The 14672-nt window shown below is 47.5% G+C and overlaps 1 protein-coding gene across 10 annotated transcripts in view; it reads left to right on the plus strand.

The window, feature by feature from the left end:
* Positions 1–13149, plus strand: part of USP40 (ubiquitin specific peptidase 40) — a 69120-nt gene extending 55971 nt beyond the window's left edge. For 7 of the 10 annotated variants that reach the window (XM_036997727.2, XM_036997732.2, XM_036997730.2 and 4 more), the window contains 7 exons: positions 338–432; positions 1679–1797; positions 4945–5010; positions 6761–6971; positions 7098–7193; positions 9960–10054; positions 11210–13149. In XM_036997727.2, the coding sequence (XP_036853622.2) occupies positions 338–432; positions 1679–1797; positions 4945–5010; positions 6761–6971; positions 7098–7193; positions 9960–10054; positions 11210–11321 (794 nt within the window). In that variant the 3' untranslated portion in view covers positions 11322–13149. Of the gene's footprint in view, positions 1–337; positions 433–536; positions 567–1678; positions 1798–4944; positions 5011–6760; positions 6972–7097; positions 7194–9959; positions 10055–11209 lie in introns of those variants that run through there. The other 3 variants (XM_036997731.2, XM_036997736.2, XR_005055732.2) reach the window with 3 other exon arrangements.
* The last annotated feature ends 1523 nt before the right edge of the window (positions 13150–14672 follow it).

Consider the following 14672-nt stretch of genomic DNA (forward strand, 5'->3'; position numbering starts at 1 on the left):
ACAATAAGGGCCGAGCATCTTCCCAGCAGAGTCGTCTTTGAGGAAGGAGAGAATGTGGAAAAGAACATTCTAGGCGGACAGCATGACTATTAAATTCATCCAACCCGTTACAGGGAGAAAGTCATGGTACTGTGCCAGTAGCCTGCCCCCTGGCTGCCATGAGCCGGGCAGCGCTCCTCACCTCTCCAGTGCTAAGGGGGCTAATTGAGGAAGGCAGGTTCCGTGTTTCCTGACTGGAACTGTACCAAACCTATGTATGGTATCAAAACATGGCATGTATTTCAGAAGCATATACATTTAAAGCTCCTTTTGGACACCGAGCTCTTGTTCCCTGCAGGTGCTCCAGGTGACGTGCACACCGAAGCTGCCCTCCACTACTTGGGAGACGTTGAAATCTCAGAAGATGCCACCTTGGTGGAGCTGAAATCTCAGGTCAGACTTCCTCCTGCAGCGCACCTTAGTGGTGATCTAGCTTATTCCAGTGAGATATTAATATATTCTTCTATTTCCTTTTCCCTCAATTACAGTCGTTCTGATATGGCATGTGTTATATGCCATGTTCAGTGGTAAGTACCCATCAGGCCACACGTGCCTGTGGCTCGGAGAGCTCCCTGGTATTTGTTCTGCTAGTCGCCCTGTGGCTTTCATGTATCCCCACTCTGACAGGCATGCCATGCTTTCATTTGACTATTTCCTCAGTAACTTGCAGCTTATGTTCATTTTGATTTTGTAGGGAAACATGATTTATTGAAACATTTGTAAAGCATTCACTTTACCCCTTTATTTACATTGTTTTTGTATATCATTGTAATCCATGTATTGAATGTTGTTAGTAAAAGATGTGTTATCAGTTTCCCAGGTCAGAATATCAACTATATGTTAGGAAATTAAACTAGATATTGTATTGTTTTTTTAGGCTTTAACCTACCTAGAGAAAAGTGTTTTGTCCAATGAGGAGACTGGAATGAGTACAACAAAATGTTTAGCATCTTACTGTTGTTGGACTGAGGTGAACATCAGTCATTGACTTGACTTTTCCTGTGGATCCTCAAACATATGAACTAACCTTCCTCAAAAAAAGAAAATTATCTTATTCTCATGAGAACTATAAGGAAGACACTTTTTTGTCTTATGTTGGATTGAAACAAAATTGCTGTTTTTAGATGTTAAAAAAGTCAACCATTCCATATTCGAAGCTTAAATATATAAATAGTTATCTACCCTTCAGAATTACTACAGAAGTTTAGGCCTAGCAGTTGGAGCCAAAGATTTTCAAATCAAAGTCATTTCATCAGCAGAGCAAACATCGTTGAAGAACTACATTAACACTAAGGAAAATTGATGAATCCCTTGCTTTTATCAGGGTGGCCTCTGCTTGTGAGTTATAAACACATAGAAATTAATTCTCAAGTTTCATTTCCTAAAACATAAGGATTAAAAATTTAGAAATAGAAAGTTCACTTATCTCTCAAGTTGTTTTCAGTAGAGAGAAATACAAAAATGACTGGGGAGTAATTTCATTTAAGAGAGATTCCTGTGATTTTTTTAAAATAGATTTTATCATTACTCGAGATACTCTCCCTCAGAGGTCGTCGTGTAGTGCCTCACTTTTCCCGAGAGCAGTGTATTGTTAAGAGTGCTTTGTCAGACCCTTAGAGGTGTGCTGTTTCTTTTCTAGGCCATGGCCTTGCCCTCCTTCTCGGAGCCCAGCATCCCATCCCCAGGCTTCCTCAGAGCGTGGACAGTGGAAGGTCAGCGCCCCAGCAGGCTTTTACGGACTGACCTGCAGCAGCTCAGGTGGTTACTCCTGGAGCGCCACGCTGCAGGGCTGACATGGGGGGCGGGCGGGGTGCTGGTGGAGACGTCAGGCAGCACCAGGACGCCTGTTCCTGGCAAGCCCACGTTTGTTACTTGGGTGGTGCTTTTAATCATATACACTGGGACAACTTCAGTTTTCCATACTACATAGAAATGTAGCTTCGTTTTGTAGCATTTTTACTGTGCTCTAGATACTGTGAACAAAATTTTGAGTGTTTTTCAAGCTTTATTGAGATATATTGTGATGTAACATTTTATAAGTTTAAGGTGTATAACATGTTCATTTGATACACTTATATGTTGCAGAGTGATTGCCACCATATCATTAGCTGCCCCACCCCCACCCCCACCCCCACCCCCACCCCGGCATCGAGTCACGTAATTGCCATTTCTTTTTTGTGGTAAGAACATTTAAAATCTACTCTTAGCAACTTTGAAATCTGTAGTACAGCATTATTAACTATAATCACTCTGCTATACATTAGATCCCCAGAACTTGTTCATTTTAGAGATGTAAGTATGTACCTTTTGGCCAACATCTCCCCTTTTCCCCACCTCCAGCCCCTGGAAACCCCCGCTGTATTCGAGTTTGGCTTGTTCAGATTCTGCATATAAGTGGTATCAGACAGTATTTTGTCTCTCTCCATCTCACTTATTTCACTTAGCACAGTGCCCTCGAGGTACACGCATGTTGTCACAAACTATAGGCTGTCCTTTCCCATGGCTGAATAATACTACAGTGTATGTGTACGCACCATGTCATCATGCATTCATCTGTCGGTGGACACTCAGGTCGTTTCTGTGTCTTGGCTGTTGTGAATAATGCTGCTATGAACATGAGTGCACAGATATCTCTCTGAGATCCTGTTTCCATTTCTTTTGCATATATATCTAGGAGTGGGTTGCTGGATCCCGTGGTATTTCTATTCTTAATTTTCTGAGGCACATCCATACCGTTTTCCATAGTGGCTGCAGCGCTTCACCTTCCCACCAGCTACACACAAGGGTTCCCTTTTCTCCACGTCTTCTCCAACTCGTGCCTTTTTGATGATGGCCTTTCTGGCCGGTGGGAGTGATACCCCATGTGGTTTTCGTTTGTATTCCCTCATGCTCAGTGATGTTGAGCGTCTCCTCGGTACCTGTTGGCCACCTGTATGTCTTCTTTGGAAAGATGTCTATTGAGTTCCTCTGCCCATTTTTTTTAACTCTTCATTGTTTTTTGTTTTGTGTTTTGGCTATTAAGTTGTATGAACTCCCAATATATTTTGGGTATTAACCCCTTATCAGATACATGGTTTGAAAATAGATGCCTTCGTCATGCTGTTGGTGCCCTGTGCTGGGCAGAAGCTTTTTAGTTTGATATAGTTTCACTTGTTTCGTTTTGCTTTTGTTGCCTTTCCTTCTGGTGTCAAACCCAAAAAAAAGACCAGGGTCAAGAAGCTTACTCTCGTGTGTTTTCTTCTAGGAGTTTTGTGGTTTAGGGTCTTGAATTCAAGTCTTTAATCCATTTTGAGTGTGGTGCAAGGTCAGGGTCCGTTTGTTGACGAGACTCCTCTCCCCGCTGTTTGTTTTTGGCTCCTTTGTTGTGAGTTAACGGGCAGTAAGTGCACGGGTTTGTTTCCGTTCCATTGATCTGTGGTCATTTTTATGCCATTACCATACTGTTTTGATTATTATAATCTGTAATATAGTTTGAAATTAGGAAGGGTGATGCATCCAGCTTTGTTCTTTCTCAAAACTCTGCCAGCTCTTCAGGGTCTTTTGTAGTTTCATCTTGAATTTTAGGATTGGTTTTTGTATTTCCGAAAAATGCCACTGAAATTTTGTTGGGATTGCATTAAATCTTCAGATCACTTCGGGTGGTATGGGCATTTTAACAATATTCTTCTAGTCCATGAAAGTGGAATATCTTCCCATTTATTTTGTCATCTTCAGTTTCTTTTTATCGATGCCCAAATTTTCCGCCCTCCTTGGTTAAATTTATTCCCAAGTATCTTATTCTTTTCGATGCTGTTATATAATTGAACTAAAGTTTTCCTAATTTCTCTTTCTGATGGTTCATTGTTAATGTTTGAAACACAGCTAATTTTTTTGTACATTGATTTTGTATCCTGTGACTTTACTGAATTCACCTATTAGTCCTAACGATTTTTGGTATTTAGAGTGTTCTTTATATATTATGTCATCTGCAAATGGACAGTTTTACTTTTTCCTTTCTAATTGGGATGCTTTTTCATCTCCTTTTCCTGCCTAACTTCTCTGGCCAGGACTGCCACTACTGTTTGAATAAAAGTGGCACGTGTGGGCACCCTTGTCTTGTTTCTGTTGTTAGAGGAAAAGCTTGCAATCTTTCACCATTGAGTATGATGTCAGCTGTGTGCTTGTCACATGTGGCCATTATGTTGAGTTACGTTTACTGTCGACCCAGTTTATTGAGAGTTTTGATCATGAAAGGATACTAAATTTTGTCAAGTTATTTTTCTGCATCTATTGAGATTAATCACAGGATTTTTATCCTTCATTTTGTTATGTACATTCATTAAGTGGCACATTACATTTATTGATTTGTGGATATTAATCCACTCTTGCATCCCTGGAATAACGCCTATTTGATCATAGTGTGTGATCCTTTTAATGTACTGTTGAATTCTGTTTTCTAATATTTTGTTGAGAATTTTTACATCTGTGTTTATCAGGGATATAGGTCTGTAATTTTCTTATAGTATCCTTGTTTGCTTTTGCTGTCAAGGAAATGCAGCTCATAAAATAATTTTGGAATTCTTCCCTCTTTTATTTTTTTAGAAGAGTTTGAAAAGGATTGGCATTAACTCTCCTTTAAAGGTTTGGTAGAATTCACCAGTGAAACCATCTGGTTCTGGAATTTTCTTTGTTAGGAGGTCTTTGATTACTGATTCATTCTCCTTAGTAGTAATTACTCTGTTCACATTTTCTGTTTCTTCATGGTTCAGTCTTAGGAGATTCTATGTTTCTAGGAATTTATCCATTTCTTTAGGTTGTCCAATTTGTTAGTGTATAACTATTCATAGGCGTCTCTTAAATGTTCAGTGTTCTTATACAGTATAATCTTTTGCTTATGTCACTCAATATTATTTTATTTATCATCAGGGAATATAAACTGGGAAGGAGAACTGAGATCTGCTTAGAGCCCCTTCAGAGAGAAGAACACTTGGGGTAAGATGTTCTACTAATAGAAAATTACATGTACATGTCTTATTGTGGATAGTTTCTTTAAAAATTTAACAGCTTAGTATTTTTTTCACTGCTTCTAAGTAGTCTGGCAACTTAAAACAGATTATGCTCTAGAGAAGTGTTTATATGTCTGGTATATAGGGCTTGGAACTCTTTTTACCTTAAAAAACGGAATTAATTTTCCAGGAAGTCCTAAATGCATATTGAACCCAAAGTGTAAACAAGATGCTCAGGCCCTGTCGGTGCGTTCGGGCCGTCCTGCGTCGCACTGATCCGCGACAGTGGCCGTCGCTTTGTGCTTGATGCTCTCCCACCCGATGTGTCACCTACTGATCGAGTCGTTATCTGTCTCCCGATACTAGAGTGTAAGCTTTGCAAGGACAAGTACTTTTTTTTTGGTCACTGCTAGTCCCCAGTACCTAGAACAGTCCCTGTGTCATAGCCAGTGATCAATTATAGATAATTCTAGGTGCTTCTTTAATCAGTAATTAAGCTTTCCTGTTCCTTTTTCACTATACAAAAATTTTCTATAAGATTTCTTTACCTGATATGAAGTATCAGTCTTTTCAACCTGTTGTAGAATTACTGTGGAGCACTCCTTCAACCGTGTCTAACCTTCATTTAATTCCATGGTTTTTTATACAAACATATTCATGATACGAACTGTATTACCAGGGGTAGTTTCCCAGAAGGGAATTGTTAGATCAAGTGGTACGGACATTTTAAGCCTCTTTAAATGGAAACTGTAAAATTCCTTTTCAGGTAAGTCAATGTTAATCAATTCATGTTCCCACAAGCAGTGTTTATGAGCAGATACGTCACCTCATCACCTCACCCTCGAACCAGCACTGAGTATTTTCATTGTTTAAATGAAAAATGATTTTCTTTTATCATTTGCTTTAATGCTTTGATTGCTAGTGTGAATTATTTCATATATTTTGCCTGTGTTTATAGTAGAGTCAGAAAAATGTCTAACCTGATTTGAGCTTTTTCTATAATGACACCACTGATCCTTGGAGGGGTGTTTGTCTGAAGACTGTGCTGGTCACCCCGGCAGTCCTGGGCACCAGCACTCGGCTCACTGACCGGCCGCCCGGCCCCGGCTCGCCAGGCCTGCGCCCACCCTGTGCTCTTCCCTCCAGTTGCTCCCGCTCTTCCACTCTGCCACCCTTTCTTTTGGTAGAAACACCAATATCACAGGGAGATGGGCTTTCTCCCCTCTTGCCTCCGATTCTTATCTGTAGTTGTCATTTCCTGTCCTAATCTCCGCACATCTAACTTGTTCTCCCGCCGTGCGGAGGTTTTCTCTCCCTCCAAGGCCTCTTGCTCGTGCTCGTCCCTTGCAGCGTCTCCTTGTGCTCCGTGGCTCTGTCCCCTCGGCTACCCCACAGCAACTCCGATTTTCATCACCTGAAACAGCTTTTTTCTGCCAACTCATGCTTCTGAAATCAGCACATCCCAGGGAGTCACTGGTTGGGAACCGGACCCCCCCAGCTTGCCTCACGGTGGCGCAGCCACTGCCTCCCCAAGGGCTCTGCTGCGGGCTGAGGCTGGGAGCTTCACCTCCAGTCCAGGTCAGGACTGAAGGAGACCCAAGCAGAGAAGATGGTTTCCCACCAGCTTTCAGGGTTCAGGGAAGATCTGTCCTTACAAGGCCAAGAGACTCAGGGGGAGCTTCACCCAGCACAGCCTCATTTTGTTTGTTTTAAATCTGACACTCAATTATTCTCAGGCCCCAGGATGTGCTGCTGAGGACACAGATGCGCCTCCCTGGCAAGAGGGCATACGGCCCGTCCCTCGACTTCGTGTGGGACGCCACCCGGGGCTGGACTGCCAGCTCCCTGAGGCAGCGTGTGGCCGAGTTCTATTCTCTTCCCGTGGAGAGGATTGAAATCGCCAAATATTTCCCTGAGAAGTTTGAGTGGCTTCCAATATCTCGCTGGGTAAGGCTGTGGGTCTTCCTCGGAGAAATTGGGCCTTAGTGAAATAGTTAACTACAGTGTTCACAGATAGGAATTAAGAATTTGAAGTTGAGTTGCCTTTATTCAACATGCTTGCTTTTTCTATAGAACCAGCAACTTACCAAGAGGAAAAAAAAGAAAAAGCAAGATAATTTGCAGGGGGCACCTTACTACTTGAAGGATGGAGATACTATTGGTATTAAGGTAAGTTATAGAACAGCAAATTTGACAAAACACCAAACAGAGAAGTTTTATCCAGTCTTCAAGGCACTTATATAAAGTGTTTCAGAGAATGGAAAATAAAGAGGAAAAGCCAGACACCTCATTTTATGAGACCAGTGGAACCTCCGTAACAAAACCTTAATTTTAGGTCTGACTTGAATAAAAATGCTTTTGTGAGATGCTACAGGTTGTTGGTAGATGCCTGTATTAACTTCGAGTTGTCTCCTAGGTGGCTCTGAGTTCTTTTTAAACTATGAGTGAACACTGGATTTTTAATAGTAGATGAAGGATTAAAATGATTGATTCTTAGTCAGTAGTATGTTGAAGAGCAAACATTCCCTGAATCCCTGCTTCTTAACCTTGTACCCAACAGCGTGGCCCACCACCCACAAGAAAAATAAGAGAAATTCTAAAAGGAAAAGAGAGAATTGCTTTTATGTGCATTTTTCCTACAAAGGAGATTCAAAGGACTGTATAGATAAACCATTAGCCCTATGAAGAGAGTTCCAGAGGTTACAAGATCAATATACATAAAACTACAAGGTAACTAGGACTGCATCCAGCAAAAAGATTTTAAAGATCTTTCTGGAGACTATTACAAAAATACTGAGCAGTGTTAAAGCTTCAATTAGATACACAGCCATATAGATTATATTAAAGAACAAAAAGGTGAGAGTACTTGCCTTCCCACATATCCAGCTGTGGTTGACAGTGTAGCTTTGGGGCAGGGCAGACAAACAGGATGGGACAGACAGCCCGACACAGTCACACAATAAGGACACCAGGTATTTAGGTGACATTAAAAATAAATCATTCAATATGGTGCTGGCAGAATTGGTTATCCATGTAGGAACTTTTATTTCATTTTTATAAAGTAGGTCCCTAAGTTTATGTAAGCTTCAGGCCCCATACAATCTGTATCTCCCTTACCTCACCCATATGTCAGTCAGTGTGAAGACTTAAATGTGAAAAGCAGTGATTTCAACCTTTAGAAGAACACATGTAAGGAAATCTCTGACTTAGAATGAGAAGGAGTCTTAAAATAAGAAACAAAAGCCAAAACCATAGAGAACAAGATGGATAAACTGACTATCTTAAAAGTGAAAACATTTGTTCATCAAGGGAAACCAGGAAAAGTGAAAAGACAAGCCATGCAAAGGAGAAAGATCTATGCAACCCTGTAATTAACCAGGATTAGCATCCAGAGTATGAAAGTACTTCTGCACGTAAGTTACAGAATGATAAGCTAATAGAGCAGAAATAGGAAAAAATGATTAACACCCAGCAATTCTGAGAGCGCAGCACACACCCGCAGTGAGTGCGCACTGGCGTGCTGCCACGGAGGGCGGTTTGGCAGTATTACAAAACGAGACGCCTGTACGGTACACACAGTGATTCTACTGGAGGAGACGTACAAAAATGTACATGGAGGCACTGTTTGTAATAGTGTAAAATGGAAAAAGCTTAAATGACCCTCAGGATAGAAAAAATAAGAGGTTATTGACTCAGTGTAGACAGAACATTCAGATGTCGAGCCAGGGCTGCATATGCCAACGTGAACAGACATCCAAACGTTAAGGCACAGAGTGAGCATAATAGCGTGGAACCAGGTAGAAGGCTGAGAACGGTGGAGGGGCACACGGACTCCCGTGGGGCGGGCGGGGTGGGACGACCCGGGCAGCAGGGTGCTTACCTCCAGTGCGGAGTGGACAAATGGTGTGTTTCTTCCTTGAAAAATAAGCAAGCAAATACGGTGCAAGGTCAATACTGTTAGGAGCTCATTGTCACTGAGCATTCTATTACATGCCAGGTGCCAGCCGTGTACCCACTCACCTCAGTTTTCCTTCATGACAATCCTGGGAAGTAGGTGTGGTTAAGGTGAGGGCACATGCCGGCTGGGCACATGGCCAGGGGACCTCGACCCCTGGCCTCACTGCTGCACCCCTGCTCCAGGGGCCTGCCTGTGATCTCCATGTCCTCTGCTCCCAAGGCCTCACAGATCGAGAAGGCACAGTGCACAGTTTCCCTGATGAAAGTTACCATGTTTGTCATGCACCCTTCCCAGGGTGGACACGGTATTTGCTACATGTTCTCTCCCCTGGGAGAAGCAGCAGCCCCCTCCTGCAGTTCTGCCGTTAATGCCATAGTCACCAGGGTTTTCTCACTAGGAACGTGACCAGGCAGCCAGCCCATCCTCACCAGCAGCCCCAGCAAGCTCAGAGCTGCCATATTCTGCCAGACGTTTTCCTTCCTAGTATGTTCTCTTGAGGTTAACACTTTGGCTTGTTAACTGAGAGAGAGACATGCTTGTGGGTGGCCAAGGGGAGCAGCCAGTATTCATGGTAAATAATGTCCACAAGAAACGTCCTGGGAAGGAGGCAGCGGCCCCCAGGAGGGCTGCTGAGCGTCCCGTGTTTGGGAAGCTCGGAGGGCCCAGGAGTAAGTGCATGCCTCCCTGGTGCCCAGGTAGAAGCACAGAGGACAGGCTGGCGGGGTTTGTAGAGCCGTGTGAGGGTCTGACCCCGCGGGGTGGGCGTGCCTGGGCCTTGGCTCGGGGTGCTGGGAGTCGGGTGAAGGTCCCGGAGCTGAGCCTGCTTTCCTTTCTCAGCCCCCTGCCCTCAGCGGGCTTCGCCTCTGGCTTCCCTAGCTCGGGATGCCCCCTTTTGTCAATTCGGGTAGTTTGCTACACCTCTCTTAAATGTAAGCTAAAGATGTTGAAAACTGCTCATTAATTATTTTGAAATGTAGAATCTCCTGGTTGAAGAGGATGATGATTTCAGTACAGCCAGAGACGACATTGGGAAAGAAAAGCAGAAACAGCTCGCTCTGAGCAAAAAGAAAAGGTACTGTCAGGATTTTCACCTCGAGGCAGGTTCTACTTGACCCCTGTGGGCAGCTCGCAGCTGAAGGCCCCAATCGGGGTTAGAACGCTGGCGGGCCAGGGCGGTGGGGGGGCGTGACGGCAGGACCCGCTGTGAGGGGCCCGCCGGCCCTCCTGGGGACTCGGCCCCTCCACCCTCCCTCTCCCTGCGCCCACCACCTGCCCCCATTTCCTGGGTCTTCTCCCCTGCCAGCACCTCGGGTCTCAGTCACCTGAAAACGTGCACTCTGGCTTGTGCACTGCACGCCGTCCACCACGCCTCCTGCTGCCCACGTGCCCTCGGGGGTTGTCACCTCACTGCCCAGCACCCCAACCTCGCCCTCGCCTGCAGGCTGCAACCCCCTCTGCAGCTCTGCGCGAGTCACCTCCCCCAGTGGACCCGCTCTCTGCCCCAGGTCACACAGACCTGTCGGGATCCACAGCAACATTCCGCTCACACCAGTACTTGAACTCCACGTGCCGGGACCTCTCGCTGGGGCCCAGGTTGCCCCAAGCAGGCCACAGCGGGGGTGCCGGGGTCGGCCTCACTGCCAGTTTCCTGACGGCTTGGCCTGCCCCCCTTGTCAGAGCTTCAGGCATGGTGGGTTTCCTGTTCTTGAGTTGCCACGGGAGCCTCTGCTGTAACTCACCTGCCTCAGTGGCCCCTGCTCACCACCTCATCCTCCCCTCCAACCCCTCCGTGTCTTGTTAGCAGTGTGTCAGGCATAGTATGACAGCAGCGAGCAAGACATGCCCTCTGTGTGTCACCCATGTGCACTTAGAGCAATTCATGGAGCTCAATATTTACAGTTTGTGCTTCTATGAATATTACACTTTGATTCAGAAGATAAAGGGAAGATGACTGCTGTAGACAGCTACACCTAGCAAATTGGACCCCTAGTCTGACCCACTGTGGGCACCCACTATCCTGTACATGGGTTGCTGGCTGTAGACAGAGGTCCTCTGGCCAGGCAGTTTAGAAATATCTGTCAAAATTGCAAACGCACGTCCCGGAGACCCATTCTCGCCTGCTCCTAAAAGTTGGAGTCAATTTTAGAGCCCCTGCAAACCCTCGACCTGATGAGGCCTAGTGTCTGGGCTGCAAGTCAGCAGCGCCCTCCCTCTGTGTCTCCCACAGCCGAGAAGCCCTTAGTGTGCAGAGCAGCGACGTCCTCCCGGGTGCAGACACACCTCCCCGGCCTCGCGGGCCAGAGGCCTCTCTTTCCATCCACGTCGGAAGTTTCAGATAGCGTGGGCAGCTGCTGGCGTCCCTGTGCGCAGGGCTCCCAAGGTGGTGCACATCCCGAAGCAGCTGACATCCCGGGGCCTGGTGGGGCCAGGGGGCCAGTGGGAGCAGGGACTCTGCACTCCGGCTGCAGTGTGCGCCGTGGTTCCATGAGAGCAGGTCTGTTGGGTTTCCTGCCAGTGGACTCCAAATCCTCGGCTTCCTCACGAGCAGAGGGCCATTTTCTTCTCAGGCCAGGCAGATGCACGTTATCACTCGGCTTCACAGCAGCTCCCCCTGGGGCTTGCACACACTTGTAGGTATCTGGCAGGTGCCAATCAGATTTTGCCCACATTTGACCCCAGCCTCTGTTTTTATAAGATTTACTTGTTTTGTATTAACTGCAGGCGTAGACAAGTGGCACATTGCTAACCTCTGACAAATCTGCCAGTTAAAATGCACACGTCCATTCTCTGCTCTTGCATTGTTCACATGACTTTTGGTATCTGCACTGGATGAGGGTCGGACAGCCCATCTCACACTGGTGGACTGGCTGGGCTTCTGCTGTGACGGAATGGGCCGTGCCCCGCACAGCACATCTCGCCTCCGTCTGAGTTAGAACTGAATCTAAGGTGTTAGCTCTCTTTCCAGAAGGACGACACAGATGGGACATCCTCTAAGTTAGCATCTGCTGCTCAATGGGGGAGCCCCGGTGTGGCTGTCGGTGGCTGCTCAGCACCTCTAAGGTATCACCTGACCTGTGGGGAGGTGGGGTGCTCCAGAACGTTCTGAGGTGCTGCTGTCTGCAGATGCCAGAGCCCCTCATCTGGAAGCCTGGCAGGGAGGCCAAGTCATGGCAGACAGGCCTGGCGCAGCTTTGTTGACAGTTGAGAGTAGCCTTGCCTAAAACAGGAGGAAAAGGAAATGTGGAGTAAAGGTCTTCTCTAGCTCAGCGTGGCTCTGTCGGATTTCAGAGACTGAATTGGCACTAAAGACAATACAGCATCTGTGTCAGTGAACCAGCTGGTTAGGACGCTAGTTCACTTTCTCAGACTCTAACCTAGCTGAAGGCAGGGTTCCTGAGAAGAGAGAATAAATTCTTCACTTTCTTACCTCAAATGAGACGCTTGCTAATACGGCTACCATCTTAATTCCGCACAATTCCTCACAAGCCCTTTCTTTTCCCACTGATGGTGAAACAGCACTCAAGTGTTAGGAAGGAAAGAAGGCGCAGGTGCGGACGAGCGTGTCTGAGTGGCCCCACGCCTCTCCCCCCTCCTCTGCCCCCCTCCTGCACATCCGAACCTCCCTTAGAAACTTGAATCTCTTCTGTGTGTCTGTCTGTCTGTCGGGTCCCAAATGAGGTGTTCGTGTGCATTGTGAAGCAGTTGTTCTGTAGGAAGTTGGACGGTGGTGCCTGCTCTCAGGCTCGGAAACACTAAGTCCATCTCAGGACGCTCACATGGCAGCTCCGACGTCCTCGCAGCTGCCCCCCACTTGCTCTGAGCCCCAATCCATGAGCGTGGGGCTGACTGGCGGGACGCTCAGCCCTTCCCTGCAGCTCCTCTCCTCTGTCCCTGTCCTGTAGCTGACACGCCTTGCTGTGTACCCCGTCCTTTCGTTTTTAGGTCATGAAGTGTTGGTGTAAACACTGGAAAGCTTTTGTGAGATGCCAAAGGCCTCCGTGGCGCTACAAGACAGCAGGTGCCTCGTGGGGCCCTGCGGCCCTTGGGAGGGTCTCTGCTCATAGGCCTCCTGCCTTCCATCTGTCCACTAATTCAGGGGTGCCATGGGGCTCCAGGGAGAGAGCTGTAAGATTCTGTTAAGGAAAAAATAAACCATCACAGCTGTAGTCCCGTGCTTTCTGGTGTGCACTGCTTCACGTCCCCTTGGCCTTCCCCCGGGGGCTTCAGATGCTGAGGGGGCACCGCCCACACAGTGTCAGCAATCTAAAATGGTTTTAGAAGTAACCAAAGTGTGCTTTGGTTTTTTAAAGATTCACACTCATAGGGAAAATTGTACTGGAAGAAATTGGAAGTGTCTGGTTCTCTTTTCCTTGTAGGGAAATGGGACTGGCAGCGGCAGTGAACCACCTCGCACAAAACATGTATTCACCTGTGACATTTTTCCGGCAGAGGGGCACACGGGAGTCCCCAAGAATTCAAAAGTCCAGCTCCAGAGGGGTGGGCTTCCCTCTGGGCCAGACCTAACTGTGCGGCCCCCTCACCCCACCCGGACCAGGGCACAGGCAGTTCCTTCCCTCTGGTCGCAGGCACGCGCTGTCTGGAGCGTCCCAAGTGTAGTGCGAGTGAGTTCGCATGGGGAAGTTCCCCGCACTTCACGGAGGGCAGTGGAGCGGCGAGAGTGGTCCACACAGACGCCAGGTCCCTCCGGCTGCCCCAGTTCCCGCCGGCCCCGCCCCAGGGAAGCCGCCTCTCGCCTGGTGGCGCTGTCATCGCCGCTTGCAGACTGTTTTAGCCAGGACTCTTCCCTGGCTGGTGACTGAACCCCGCGCAGGTGGCTGGGCCGCAGTGGCTCCAGGCCCGCGGCAGGAATGAGAAAGGCACAGTCCTGCGAGTTTCAGGCAACACTCCGCAAGTCTCAGTAATTACACGTCTTTGGCCAAAACCTCGTCACGTCACCAGGGTCTGCCGGAGAGGCCCTGGAGAATGTGGTCACACTGCTTCCCCCAGGCGGAGCGGGGCCTCTCGGGGCGTGGAGAACCGACGTTTAAAAGCGTCTAGCAGTGGCTCCCACGAATGCCAAGAGCTTGAGCTTCTAACACTGCAACTTAGGTTGCGTAACACAGGGCCAGAACTAGGGTGAGGTGAGGCTGTGAGCACAAGACATACAGGCACCCAAAAACTCAGTAATCAAGATCCATTTTCAATACAATATTTTTAGAAATTAAAGTGCAGGGAAGTACACAGTGAACAAAATACAAATATTTTAAAGACAGGGTCCACACAAGGTAATAGTCACACGAGCTTATTTCCTTCAGGAGAAACCTGAACTTGCGTTTGCAAGCAGCCAACAAAAGTTGCATCTACAACCAGCTGTGGCCGAGTCCCTCCGCAGGCGCTGCCGCACTGGAGTGGCGAATGGGAGCCCTCCATTCCACGCAGCCTGCAGGGCGATGAGGGGGGGGCGGGAGGGGGAGGCGGTCAGAACTGTCCCCCCTGCACGGGCCCCCAGCCCCATGGCCTAATAGCCCAGCCACCCTCAGTCATGTAGTGTAGACACAGCCAGGAGCCTGTGGCACAGACCAGAGTGGAAGGGACTGAAGCCACCAGGGGTGAGGTGATGGCACCAGGGACATCCTCTGGGGCTGAGAGCAACCCCTGGGTCTCGGCCATCAGCCTCCAGGGGCAACTTC

This window comes from Manis javanica, chromosome 12 (assembly GCF_040802235.1).
Source record: "Manis javanica isolate MJ-LG chromosome 12, MJ_LKY, whole genome shotgun sequence".
Taxonomy (NCBI): Eukaryota; Metazoa; Chordata; class Mammalia; order Pholidota; family Manidae; genus Manis; species Manis javanica.